The sequence below is a fragment of the Lagenorhynchus albirostris genome, chromosome 2 (genome assembly GCF_949774975.1).
Source record: "Lagenorhynchus albirostris chromosome 2, mLagAlb1.1, whole genome shotgun sequence".
NCBI lineage: Eukaryota > Metazoa > Chordata > Mammalia > Artiodactyla > Delphinidae > Lagenorhynchus > Lagenorhynchus albirostris.
In genome coordinates this window covers 35,211,134-35,225,010 of record NC_083096.1, presented here as the reverse complement: position 1 = coordinate 35,225,010, position 13,877 = coordinate 35,211,134, and the positions used below count along the sequence as shown (strand labels likewise).

At 48.0% G+C, this 13,877-nt stretch overlaps 1 protein-coding gene and 1 long non-coding RNA gene across 2 annotated transcripts in view; one reads left to right on the top strand and one right to left on the bottom strand.

Moving 5' to 3' along the window:
• MAPKAPK2 (MAPK activated protein kinase 2) overlaps nt 1-6,273 on the bottom strand; it is a 45,285-nt gene extending 39,012 nt beyond the window's left edge. Inside the window, exon 1 of the mRNA XM_060130153.1 lies at nt 5,749-6,273. Within this exon, the coding sequence (XP_059986136.1) occupies nt 5,749-6,075 (327 nt within the window). The 5' untranslated portion in view covers nt 6,076-6,273. The remainder of the gene's footprint in view (nt 1-5,748) is intronic.
• LOC132509291 (uncharacterized) lies at nt 4,906-13,371 on the top strand. Its single transcript, XR_009536947.1, has 3 exons — nt 4,906-5,012; nt 6,711-6,822; nt 12,983-13,371. It is a non-coding gene; the product is annotated as an uncharacterized LOC132509291 (long non-coding RNA).
• Nucleotides 13,372-13,877: the final 506 nt, after the last annotated feature.

Below are 13,877 nucleotides of genomic sequence, written 5' to 3'. Positions count from 1 at the left end.
CGGCTCTGATGCTGATACCACATAAGACCTTGGATATACCACTGAATCTTTCTGGACTGGCCCAGCCTCTTCCTCGGTGAGGTGGAAAGGGTCAAGAAAGATAAGCAGGGAGTGTTGTGAGCTCTAAGGAACTATGAGTTGTGGGTCTCTTTGCCACTGAGCCTTATTTCATTACCAAGAGCAGCTGCAGCCCCTTCATACACGAAGAACAGCTCTGCCCTGCCCACCCACTTCTGTCCAGGACACTGCAGCAACTGGAAAGGTGCAGCACAGGGAGGAGGGGAAAAAAGAGACCCCACAGGATCCTTGGGAAGGCCTCATGCAGAGGAGAGGGAGTAGGAAAGTATGAATCCTGTGCCACAGATGTCAAACTACCAGGGAGAGTCCTGCATCAGAGCACAGGAGGGCCACTTGGGAATCGTGAGAGGACTCAGATGCAGATACTGATGCCCTGTCTTCCCCGCCATGGCTGGCATTCCTCTTGGCACAGACTCCACACATCCCTGGGCTCTGCAGGTAGGGAGGGGGCCTCCATCATCCCCAGGATGTGGCCAAGGGTTAAGTTTGCCTCCAGCAGTCGTGAAGCTTGGCTCCTCCAGGCTTCTCCCAGAATCCCCTGCACCTGCTTCTTAAATAAAATCGTCAACTGATGATGGCCCAACTCCTCAGATTCCAAGCAGTCAAAACATCTTAATTATGAATACCAATACCTTCATCCTCTAAAAAGGACCCCTTCATTTCCCAGGCACCCATCAATATTTGGTCCTGAGGCCTGGGGCTGCTTTTCTCCCCCTTTTGTCAGCCACTGATCCCACATCTTAGCTGGAGATTATTTTCAAGCTCTATCAAAGCCCAGAATTCATAAGTGAAAAAGAACCATGAGCCGCCCCGGCTTTGATCCTGCCTCAGTGGATGTCAAGAGCCCTGCTGCAGTAGACAGCAACCAGGGTAGGGCCCAAAGCAAAGAACAGGGTCTCTGAACCCAGAAGCTACACCTTCCCTCAAAAAACCACAAGCCCCAACCTTAGAGATTTGTAACCTTTCTTTATAACATCCTGTTTGTTTACTTCATGCTCCTCAAACACTTTAAAACCTGCTTTTAACACAAAGATCGGTTAGGCTCAATTCTGAGTCACCAGCCCCACTTGCTCCTTACCAACTGATCCACTCTCCCCTCAGCTGCCCCGAGGGCAACGCCACCATCACCTCCTGCAGATGTGCTCATTCCTCAGAGACTGCCCTCAGCTCCTTCGGTCCTCACAGATTGCCTCTTCAAAGTTCTTCTATTCCCAACCACACAATTTAACCCCTAGACCAGCAAAGTACAATAGAACTTTCTACAAGGTCAAAAATGTTCTTCTCCACTGTCCAATTCAGTAACCATTAGCCACATGTAGCTACTGAACACCTGACATGTGGCTAGCAACTGATTTTTAAATTTAGCTTAGCTTAATTTAATTAATCAATTTTAGCTAATTTTAAATAGCTATACATGGGCATTGGCTACCATACTGGACAGTACAGCCCTAGACTACATTTGTTAATTTCACCTTCTCCAAATAAGCTTCCTGACCTCCAAAATTTTAAGGCCACTTTCAATGTCTGTATCCTCCATACAACAAAGCATATGGTAGGATGCTCAGAGAACTGTTAACTACTGTAACAACAGTGGAGATAAAAGAGATTGGTTGATTAATGAAACTTTCCTCACCTTGTGATTCCATCCAGCAAACTGCCCCTCACCCAGCCACAAACTCTCTTGCTCCCCGACCGGTACACAGCACGAGGCGTGCTGGAGAGGGTGCAGCCTGCACTGTGGGGATGTGGGAGCCCCGGCTCTCCCTCTCAACCATGAGAGGTTCTGATCAGCTCCCCTTCAGAACACCAAGGAAGCCACATGGCGGTGACACAAAGTCACCTGGAGGGAGGACTGCTGGAGAAAGGCAAGGAGAAGGAACAGTACTTTGCTTCCTCTAATCCACACAACGGAAAGACAAACAGAGGTAAGTTATGACAACATTCTATATTTTGTAAAGCAATAATATGCTTCACCGAATCAGAGTCACACGGCAGAGAGGGACAACGGTGCTGGCTTTAATTAAATTTGTTCAGCTAATACCTAGGAGTCACCATGACACAATGAAGCAGTAAGCAACTGAGGAACCCCACAGGGAATAGGACCAATTACTGCACAAGTGAGCTGAGACCAGGCGTCCCTACCAAAGAAATAGTGAATAGAATTCTCATGTTCTTGCACAAAAAATAATACTAGTAAATAAGGTTTCTAGCAAACACTTCCTAAAAAGGGGAGGGTGTGGTAAAAAAAAAAAATGTTTGTTACTGAAGATTCAAAACTCATGGAGCTGCTGAGTTGGTTTATAAGCTGCCTCTCCAACTCTGGCAACCTCTGCTGGGAAGCCGCTAAGTCCCTACCCAGCACCCCCTGGCCGACAGTCAAGGAGGGCCTGCGGTGACAGTAGCTCCTCGGGCTTGAGAGGCTCCGGAGCAGCAGCCCGTCCCAGGGCCAAGCCTGCTGATGTCAGTGCAGTACCCAAGTGGGAAGCGGTCAGGCGTCCTGGGTGCTAATCCTGGTTCTGCCCAGTGCATGGCTGTATTACCTCAAGCAAGCCTTGCTCTGGGCCTTGGTCTTCTCATCTGCAAAATGAAGGGGTTGGATGAGATGACCTCTAAAGTCCCTTCCAACTCTGAGAGAAGTATAAGTATGACTCAGATCTTCGCAAAAGCAGCCAGGAGAGATGGTGAGGCAAGGTCACAGCACCCACCAAAAAGCATGTAAATGTTACCTCTCTCAGGTGGAGGTAGAGAAATAGCAGGGCGGAACGGGACTATTTTTTAAAGCACTGATTACATTTAATAGGACTAAGAGGTCACCAGACCACAGACAGGGAGCAGGGCATCAAGGCAGCCGCCACCTCTCACCAACTCTCAGGGCTGTGAGATAGCAGATATCAGAACCCCCATGACAGGCCCTGCTGCTGCTCTACAGCTCTTTGACCTAACTCCCCAGGAATGGCCTAACACCCCGGGTAGAGCAGAGGTCTCCTCCCTTTTTCTTCAGGCACCTTTCCGATGAGGCAATCCCTCCTGCCCCACCACATCTTCCTCCCTTGCTTAATAATCAAAACACTCCTGGTTTTGAAAATCATTTCAGTACTCAGCACCTATGGTTAAGTTAATCAAGATTCAAGATCTAGAAATCTCTTTGGTGTGTGTCTCTGGAACAGAATTCTGTGAACCAGATTCCCCCCACAGCTATAATTATGTCTCAGCCAGTATTTGGATATTGGAAGCGCTGTTGACACTGCTATCAGTCTCTGAATGCCTCATCCCTTCTTTCTTCCTCTATTATTAAGTTTTTACACAAAGATATGTGGGAAATCTACAGTTTAACAGTTGAGTCAACTTGTAAGATCTGGGAGCAGGCTGCCTGTCAAAACACACTCTGACTTCAATCTTCATCCACTTCTAACCTGAGAAGGACAAACTATGAGTGTTATTTAAAATACTCCTGGATCTTTAGCCCAGGGAGATCAGCTCGGTGCTTTGTGACCACCTAGAGGGGTGGGATAGGGAGGGTGGGAGGGAGGGAGATGCAAGAGGGAGGAGATATGGGAACATATGTATAGGTATAGCTGATTCACTTTGTTATAAAGCAGAAACTAACACACCATTGTAAAGCAATTATACTCCAATAAAGACGTTAAAAAAATAAAACAAAATAAAATACTGCTGGATCTTTCCTTTCAAAACCATTCAAAGGGAGAAAAAAATCCAAATCTCTCTCCTATTAATTACAATAGAAATCTGAATTGCCACCCAAAAGCATTTTAGAGGGTGGTTTTCTGTGTCTATTAAATAGAATAAGGAGCAGAAGTTGAGAGCTTTTGTTCTGATGTCTTTATACCATATTCCAGTTATCCAAGAAGATGAGCAGCCAGTGTCCCCAAACTGCTGATGGGTGAAGGCAGATGGCGTCTCAGAGGGGATAGAAAACTCTTCTGGAAAGAATGTCCATCACTTCCTCAACAGTACAGGTTAACTGTGGTCAAACAGTATCCACTCAACTCCACTCCCCGAGGTCAGAGCCACGGGGTCAAACAACCACTCTCCTTCCCTGCCCCCAGTTATGAGCAGGGAAAGAACGGTCTAAGGCACAAGTATTAAAGGGTTCAGGATACTGATATATTCCTTCTCCAAAAGTCGACATCAAACAACCAAAAGCCCTCAGCAACAGCTTATAGTAAAAACCAAACAAATCTGACAGTGTTGAGGCTAGCTGAAGTTCTCCCCCAAAAGGGAGGATGAAAGCAGCAAGAAAATAATTTCAGAGGCCTTAAAATCTGTTAAGTTGAACATGTTTGTCTTCTACAACCCCCAAGTACCAGGGTCTTATTCTATCTAATTATATATTCCAACATTTCCACCCATAACACATATCTGAGTTTTGTATGACTAGCTGAAACACAGCTAGCCACAGGGATTGAGGGGGAAAAGAAAATATAACACAGGAAGTATTTTACTCCTCCTCCAATCATTAAGACACCCCAGGGGAAAAAGGCATTTTTGGTCACCTTTAGAGATGTGGTTTGATCTGAAACCCCTCTTTGGGGAAAACCTTCTTCATGACCCTGAACATTGGCTCACACTGCACTGGCGACTCATCAGACCTCCAAGTCCATTCTGTTTAACTTCCGAAGTAGATACTCTCACTGAAATCCCCATTCTCCCCCCTACCAGATCCCCTTAAAAAAGAAAAGAAAAAGAAAGAAAGAAAGAGGTTGGTTTTCCCCAGCTCTAGGAAAACGCTCCCTCCTCTGTCCACCAATCGCCCTTGTCCAGGACTCAAGTGGCCATCTCCGATTTGCGGAATCAGCACTGGGCCAAGCCGTGGTTTACGGACCCGGTTTACAATGATCAATGGAGCTATGGGAACAGCAGACACCGCGAAGGAGCCTGCTGGCCTCCCATCTGGAGCCTCACAGGCACTGAAGGTAGGAGGGGGCACGCTCTCGGATCAAAACAAACCCTCCCCCGCGCCCGGGGCGGTCGCGGTGGGGATGGGGGGGTGTCGGTGTCCCAGCGGAATCTCCAGCCTTGCACCTCCCCGGCCGGCGCGCCCCAAGGCAGCACAGCCGCACTCGCAAGGCCCAGGGAAGTGAAATCACACATTCCGGCTCCCAAATAAGGAGCGAGGCTAAATAAACCTCTGAGATACGACTTCTCCAAACCAACCGACCAACCAGCTCAATGAGTAATGGGCCTTTTGTGACCACAGAAAGAAAGAAGGGAGGAGAGGATAGGGAACCACAACCCCCGAAAATCACTTCCATGAGACTAGGGGGAAAATTAGCAGAAGTGGTCCCGAAGCCAACCGTTGCGACTCGGCTGGATGCCGCTCAAACCCAAAATGGCAGGGTCCTCACGAGTCCTCTCGAGTCCCCGCCACTCACACCCGGAGGTGACCGGAAACTCGGTCTCGGCTGTGTGGTCCGCCGGGACCTGACCTTCCCGCTGCCCCCCGCCCCCTGCCGCGCACTTGGCACCCCTCACGCGCGCGGGACGGGCAGCCCCGCCGCGGCCACTCCTCCGCGGTTCCGACGCCAGACCGAGGAAAGCGTCGGCGCGACCACGCTGAGCCACCGAGAGCTTAGGCCGCTGCGGAGTGTCAGGGGTGTCCCCGGGAGACCCCATCCGCCCGTCCTCCCCTCCCTCGGGCCCCAAACCTACTTTTAGGGCGAATTTCTCCTGGGTCCTCTTGTTGAAGATCTGCAAAACTTTCCCGTTGATGCCCAGTCCCAGGACCTGGGTGGTGACCTTGTAGTCGTCGATGATGGCGTTCTTCTTGATCTGCAGGCTCGACTTGACGTGGAACTGGGGGAACTGCTGCGGGGGCTGCGGCGGCGGCTGGGTCGGGGGGTGAGGTTGGGCCGGGGCGGGGGGCTGCGGCGGCGGCGGCGGCGGCGGGTTGGGGAACATCGCCGGCGTTGGACAGCATGGTGCGGTGGCGGCGGCGGCGGCGGCGGGCTGGGGAACAGCACCGGAGTTGGACAGCATGGTGCCCGTAGGCGCGAGAGCAGCGGCGGGAGGGCCCGCGGCGGGCCCCTCCTCCGGCTCCGGACGGGTTCCCCGCCACCCCGAGCCCGGCTGCGAAGTTTGGTCCGGGCTGGAGCCGGCTTCCCCGCCCCGGCCCGGCTCCAGGCTCGGCGGGTCGCGGGGCTCCGTGGGTCCCGCTGTGCGCCGCTGGCGCCCACCGGCCCTGCTCCCTCCCTCCCACCCTCCCCCCGGGGGCCAGGCGCTCGGTGGAACGCGGGACGGAGGGGCCCCGGCCGGGGGGGAAGCGGCCGCGCGACAAAGTACCCAGCCCGAGGGCCGGCGGCCGCGTCACAGCCTCGTCTGCGTCCGGGGCCGGTCCTTAAAGGGGAGGGTCGGAGGGGGCAGGGCTTGGGGAGGCGGGACGGAGCTGGGGAGGCGTGGGCGTGGGGGAGGGGCTGGCCTTAAAGGGGAGGACGCGAGGCTTCCGGAGCTTGAAGGGCCAAAGCTGGGGACTGGGGCTGGGGACAAGGAGCGGGGACCGAGAAATCTTAGTTCTTAAATAATCAGGGCCACGCAAAGGGAAAGGGGAGGCGTATGAAAGTAGCTGCATAATCAGATAGATAATCCACTTTTCTCCAATTGTCTGGCTCTTTTAGAGAGCAGCAGCTGAGGGTGTATTTCGAAGGCGGGGGATGACTAGCAAGTATGCGCCAGATGAGACCTCCGGGGTGACCTGGAATTACAGAGGCCACTCATTCTCGGAATAGGGTGAGGCAAATATGGAATATTTTAACTTGAACACTTTCCTCTGAGTTTTGCATTTCTTTTCTCACAAATTCGGTGCACCTCTCCCAGTGGGAAGAATAGGGTGTGGAGAGAATTCCCTGAGACAATGTACCAAAAAGGGAAGGTCTGGGGAATAGGTCCTGATTTCAAATGTGGAAAAGTTAGGCCCTAAACCTACAGCCATAAGAAATGGGTATTTTTGAAGAAGCCAAGTTCTAGTCCAATTTAGCCCCCGGTCTCTGAGGAAGATACTAAGGATCTAGCTGGACCTAAGCATAGCCCAGATCAGGGGAGGAGATTGGGGAGGCCCTAAATTTAAGCTGCCAGAGGGTGTCGATACATATTCTGATGGGGTTTGGGGGATGATCATGAAATAAATTCCTGCTGACCTCCTCCCCACTCTGACTAGTAAAACAGCTCAGAAATAAGACAAGGAGCCTGAGGTGAAGACAAAACCTCAGCTTAATTACTGATAAGGCCGAATTAGAGAATGTGACTTTACCTATGGCCACACGTGGCCCCTAACACGTTCCCCCAACACTCTAGAGCCCCCTTGTACAGGGAGACCTAGCTCAGGGAGAAGCAGAGGAGGGAACATCCTAAGGAGAGGTGCCCTGGGGACCGAGCCCAGGCAAGGATGGAGTGAAGGGTAGCCTGAAAGGTAGAAGTTACCCTCCCAGCAGAGTCCCTTCCTGGGACTCACTCCAGGGCCCACTCCATGGACCAAGGAGAAATATGAGTCCCCTAACACAAATACTCGCTCTTTCTGAGCACAGTTAATTTAGTGTACACCTTGACTTTGTGCAAGGTGCCGTGCTCAGGCCTGCAGTGGTGGATGGTGTTGATCTGTGGGGGAGAAGAGAGGTACAAGCAGACAGCATCAAGAGAGTGGCACTGGCACAAGTCTGGGAGGTGAGGGCAGAGGGATTCTCCTCTGCAATAGCAGGTGGTGGAAGCTCTCCTCTCATGCTAGAGGGTGGATAAGTTAGACAGTTCCCCATTCCTCTGACTCCTCAAAGATAAAAAGACAGCCTACGGCCACAGAGATTGGAAAACACCTCACCCGTTCTGCAGCACTACTATCACTTCCCTTAGGCGCGCAAGGGAGAAGCCCAAGGACTGAGAGAAGGACGCAGGGATGGGGAGGTGGAAGCACCTGCTCCTTGCTTCTCATCTCAGCTGGACTGGGGCTGTGCAGGGCTGAGAGTTGGTCTTTTTTCCTCTGCAGAGGGTCACCAGTGGCTTCCTACTGCCTGGTACTGAGTTCTCACCTGCTCCCCTCCACACGGCTAGAAAGAGGATAAGCTCTTTTTGCCCTTTCAGAGACAGAAGGCACAGTGGAAAGAGAACAGAATTTAGAGACAAATGACCTGAGTTCAAGTCTCTCCTCTTTGTATCTGAAACAAGGAGAAAAATAATAAAATTGAATATCGGGGCTGAGTGAGAATTAAATGAGGTAGTGCTCATGAGAACTCCCCCAAAGCTAGAAATGATCATGAAATAGTAAATCTTATAATGACTGAGGCATTGCTGGCTTGCTCCTCTGCTCTGTGCCCACTGCATGGGGATCTGCCCCTGATATCAAAGCTGCCTTCCTATCTAGCTGGGACTCTGGGGAGATGCTGCAGCCCAGTGACCTAGGAATAACTAGACAACTGAAACCACAGCTGGGGCTTCCTTCTGGAATTACAAGGACCAGTTAGGCCCAGGGGGCACACAAGGACTCAGTACATAGAGATTACAGAAGCTGCACACACAGCACCCAGAAAACATATACATATATCAACACAAAGACATAAGTGCAATGTGCCTGGCATGTAACAGACATGAAATAAATGTCTAATGGATGGATAATAACTGGGGAGTGAGATGGGCTAAAGGAAGAACCTAAGACGGGCAAGAGATCCAGAGTCTTAAGTTCCATTCCAGTCCTAACTAACTATGTAACCTCATGCAAGTCCCGAGCCCTCTCAGTTCCCTCTTTCTCATCTGTCCAACAGTGATGTTAACATCTGTCCTGCCTCCCTTGTAGAGCTATTGTAAGAATAAAATAAAATATTTTTCCTTAGGACATGGAAGTCCAAAGTCCTATTTGTATAATACCAAGCTCTCAACCATCTGTAATGAACTACTTAAACAATTTTTATGGATATGTAGAAGCACTTCAAAAGTTAAAAGTCTATGCAAATAGAAAGTACTATTTTTGTCTACTATTGACATGCAAACACATATGCCATGAATACTGTACACACAAAGACAATTGAAAGACCTCAGGTACATAGAATTTGGTTAATTATAATCCTCCTCATCATTGAATCATTGGTCCATCTCTGCTTTTATTTAATTAGCTATTAGTTTGGTTGTTTTGTTTTGTTTTGTTTTGGGGCAGGTTTTTTGGCTGCGCCTTGCAGGGATGTTAGTTCCCTGACCAGGGATTGAACCCAGGCCATGGCAGTGAAAGTGCCAAGTCCTAACCACTGGACCACCAGGAAAGTCCTTAGTTATTTTTAATAATGCAGTAGGCACCTGTGAATCCACTACCCAAAATGAAAACTAGCACTTTGACAGTAGTGTACATCTAACTAGGTGGTTCCTTCATTCATCCCCAACCCACCTCTGTTTTCTCTGGCCAATATAACCATTATCTTGAATCCTAGGTTCATTATTCCTTTGCTTTCCTTTTATGTAGTTTTATTTCATAAGGACACATAAAGGTGTCTGACCTTCATAAAAGGTGAAGCTCATAGTGTCTTAAAAGGGAGGTGGATAGGGTTCCCTGGTGGCACAGTGGTTGAGAGTCCGCCTGCCGATGCAGGGGACACGGGTTCGTGCCCCGGTCCGGGAAGATCCCACATACCGCGGAGCGGCTGGGCCCGTGAGCCATGGCCGCTGAGCCTGCGCGTCCGGAGCCTGTGCTCCCAACGGGAGAGGCCACAACAGAGAGAGGCCCGCGTACCGCAAAAAAAAAAAAAAAAAAAAAAAAAAAGCGAGGTGGATATGGATGACTTTATCAGAAAGATGAGGTTAAAATAAGGAAATGTCTTGTCATAGTTTCAGAGTATTTGCCACCTCCTCATGATGATGGTGACGATGATGATAATGATGGCGATTATTGAGTGCTTACTCTATACCCAACACTGTGCTCAGCCTGCCATTGTCTCATTTAAATCTCATGAGGGTCTGTGGTAGAGATTGCTGGCTGTTTCCGCCAGTATCCATTTCCCCCTCTTTGATAGTAAATAATCTTCAGTATTTAGCTAAGCACATGACTGCCCGGAATAAAAAGTACATTTCCCAGCCTCCATTACAGCTGTCTGTGTTCATGACTTGTAAATGGAAGCTGTTGAGAAAAGAGGTAAGTCCTCCTCCTTCTCGTCCTCTTTTCTCCTTCCTGGTGGCTGGAATAAAAATGTAATGGCTGGAGGAACTTCCCTGGTGGTCCAGTGGTTAAGAATCCATCTTGCGATGTAGGGGACGCCAGTTCAGTCCCTGGTTGGGGAACTAAGATCCCACATGCCGCTGGGCATTACTAAGCCCACGCGCCACAACTACTGAGCCCGAGTTCTGGAGCCCTCGCGCACCACAACTAGAGAGAATCCCGAGCACTGCAGCGAAGAGCCCACGTGCAGCAACTAAGGCCCAATGCAGTCAATAAATAATTTTTTTTTTTAATGTAATGGCTGGAGCTTGAGCAGCCATCTTGAATCATGAATTTGGAGACCACAGGTTGAGGATGACAGAGCAAAAGGATAGAAAGAGTCTATGTCCTTCTATCCATGGAGTATGCATAGAAGATGGAGCCTGGATCCAACGTATCAGCCCTAAACAACTTACCCAGCCTTTATATGAAATAGAAATAAATGTCCTTCTTATTACAGCAACTGATGTTCTAAGTTTTCTATCACTCACATCCAAATCCCATTCTAACTATTATACAACCCTATGAGATACGTACTGTTATCCTCATTTATCTATTTTAAAAATGAGGAAACTTAGTCCTAGAGAAATTGAATAACTTTCCTAGGGGTACATAGTTAGCAAAGCACAGAACCCAGGTCTTTCTGACCCAAAGTCCATTTTCATGGCCCCCACTCTAAATCCTAAGCAGACATACACCCACATATCCTTCTTGATGTCCAAAATATGGTATCTTGCCATTTCCGGGCAGGAATGACCTAAAGAGGTATGGCCTATACTTTCCATTTTAGATAAACTTTAAATCTCCCACACCTCAATTTCCTTCAATCTTGACCTAATCTGTTACAGAGTATAGGTCCGTGTTAATTTGCATGACTGGGTTATAGGATAGGATTACTTGTGAATCCATGGCAATATCTCTTCTCAAGGCTTCCCCCGTCCTGCCTTCCACCATCAGAGAGTAAAAATTTCCTATTTTGCTGTGATACGGCATTATGAATGGATGACAAAGGGTGAAAATCTATGGAGGTGAATTTCCTGCAAATTTTCAGATAACATGCTCTTGATGAAATACGATCATCCGCAAGCTGTTGGATAGATATATGCACACAGATAAAGTGGACTTTGTATCTATTGCTGGAGCACACAAAATACTGCCGAAGGCAGCACGATGCACAGGAAAAGCTCTCTTCACTGAAAGCTCACTCTTGGAAAGGAAAATGACTTGAGGCCAGGGAGAGATAGTCTTCATCTTATAGGCTAGTTTTTCTTTGAGAGATTGAGAAATTCTCCAAAGCAAAAATGACAGATATATAAGAATTATTCATCACAAAATTTCTGAAATCTCTGAAAGTGCTAAGGACTGATCCACAGAAAGAAATTTTATCCAAAGTAAATATTGTGGGCAATGCCCTATGTGAGGACATCTCAGAGGGGAAGAAATGCTCTGCTCCTCCACCCCAATGCTCCTGCACCCCATCCTTTGACTGTTTAATGCCACAGCAGGGAGCAGCTGGAGCAGAGGGAAAGAGAAAGAAGGAAGTACCTAAGGGGGAACAGAAACTTAGCCTCAGCACATCGACAGACATGACCTGGTCCAAAGGGACGGAAAACGGGACTAATTAAGACTACAGGTTGCCTAACTGTAAATTCTGTGCCTTAGTATGGGAAATGGAGAGGAAAGGGGTAAATATTCCACCGTAGTCAAGATAGCCCAAGACTGTTGTCCCATATTAAAAGCTTTGCCCCTCCAGTCTAGCCTGTATCTGGCATGTCAATTGCAATTCAGATGAGCATTCAGCCTGGATAGTGAAATGGGGAAGGGAGAAAGGTAAAGGGGATTTGCCATCCAGGAACACAACCAGGGTGTGTCAACCCAAAGGGTCATTGGTCTTTGTCTGGTAACCTGCTGAGCCCTGGAATTTTTTTCCATCCCTCACTTAAGATGAGTAAATGGGAGTGGGAAGGTAGGAAAGGTAGGAAGAGATGGGGGGGGGGACTGGGTAGCGATTTCCTAAGTGTATAAGAATAAACAGCTTCCCGTGAGACCATAATTTTGAGGCAGCGGAACATGGCGGAATCAAGTCCTGGGTTCAAATCCCACCTCTACCACTTACTACTATAATAACTGCACCTCTGCATTCTTTTTGTATAATGAAGGGGGAGATAATATTCCCTAGATTAATATTCCCGTGCCAAGTTTTGAGCTGTTACTGACACATACTGATTGGCCTCTGTGGAGCAGTTATTATGCAGCAGGTACATTCATACCAGTCATCTCTTTCAATCCTTTCGACAGGCTGTACTTAGTATTATTTCTGCTATTCCAATCATTGAAAGCACTGTGGCTCAGAAAGGTTAAATACCCGGCCAAAGTCATCACACTAGAGCAGAAGAGCTGGAATTCAAAACTCATGCTGTTTCCGCTCATGTCAAAGTCCATGTTCCTAAATGCTCCTGTAAGTTGCATTTGGCTCAGGAGAAGGAAACAGTCTGCAATCTGCATCTTACTCAAATTCCAAAGACTCTTCCTCCAAGACAGAGAGTTAAAGGCAATGAATAAAGCCATTTAAGCAGTAATGAATTTAGGATCCTAGGATGTATAAGCTTTTGAGAAATGACTTAAATATATGAGGTACATGTGGCATAACCCACATTTTGTTTTGGTTTTGCTCATTAAATGACAGAGGTAGGAGCTAACTTTTTCCCCCATGTTCCTCTTTAGGTTATGAAAACTGTAATATTGTAGAGATGAAAAGGACCTATGAAGACCACCTGATCTGTCAACTTTCTCAAAAGACCACACCTACATGTAGACAAGTAGGTGTGTGACCTTCAAAGCTTTAGGCTCTCAGAACTTCCGGTGTCTCACTATATCATGAAAGGAAGTTCTTCCTTTTGTGTGACCTATATAGTACATGTTGCGGGCAAGTCCCTCTCATTCCTGGAAGCTCGCTCATTGATGCTGGCCAGGGGTCTCCCCACAGCTTTGGATAGATGTCTAGAACCCTCCCTTCACTGGAGCAGTAGGTGCAGGGGAAAATTGGATGTGCTGGAAGAGAGAAGTTGGCATGTGGGCCAGCCTGGTACCTGCACCTGACCCCCACCATCAACTTTGCACCCCCTTTCATATCCACAAACATTTACTGAGCACCAGTTCAGGTCAAGTATTGTACTGGGCATAGGAATGCTCAGAGGACCCTGATGGACCTTGAGTGCCTTGAGAAATTACATATATATATATTTACATATATATATTTACATATATATATTTACATATATATGTAAATGGTGACAGTTATGTATATACATAACATAAAATGTATCATTTTAACTATTAACTAGTTCAGAGGCATTAAGTACACTCACGTTGTGCAGCCATCACCACCATCCGTATCCAGAACTTTTCATCTTCCTAAATTAGTTCTCTGAACTCATTAAATAATAACTCCCCACTCCCATCCTTCTCCCAGCCCCTGGCAACCACCATTCCACTTCCTGTCTCTATGGATTTGACTACTCTAGGAAACTCATATAAGTGAAATCATACAGTATTTGTCTTTTTATGACTGGCTTGTTATACTTAGCATAATGTATTTAAGGTTCATTCACGTTGTAGC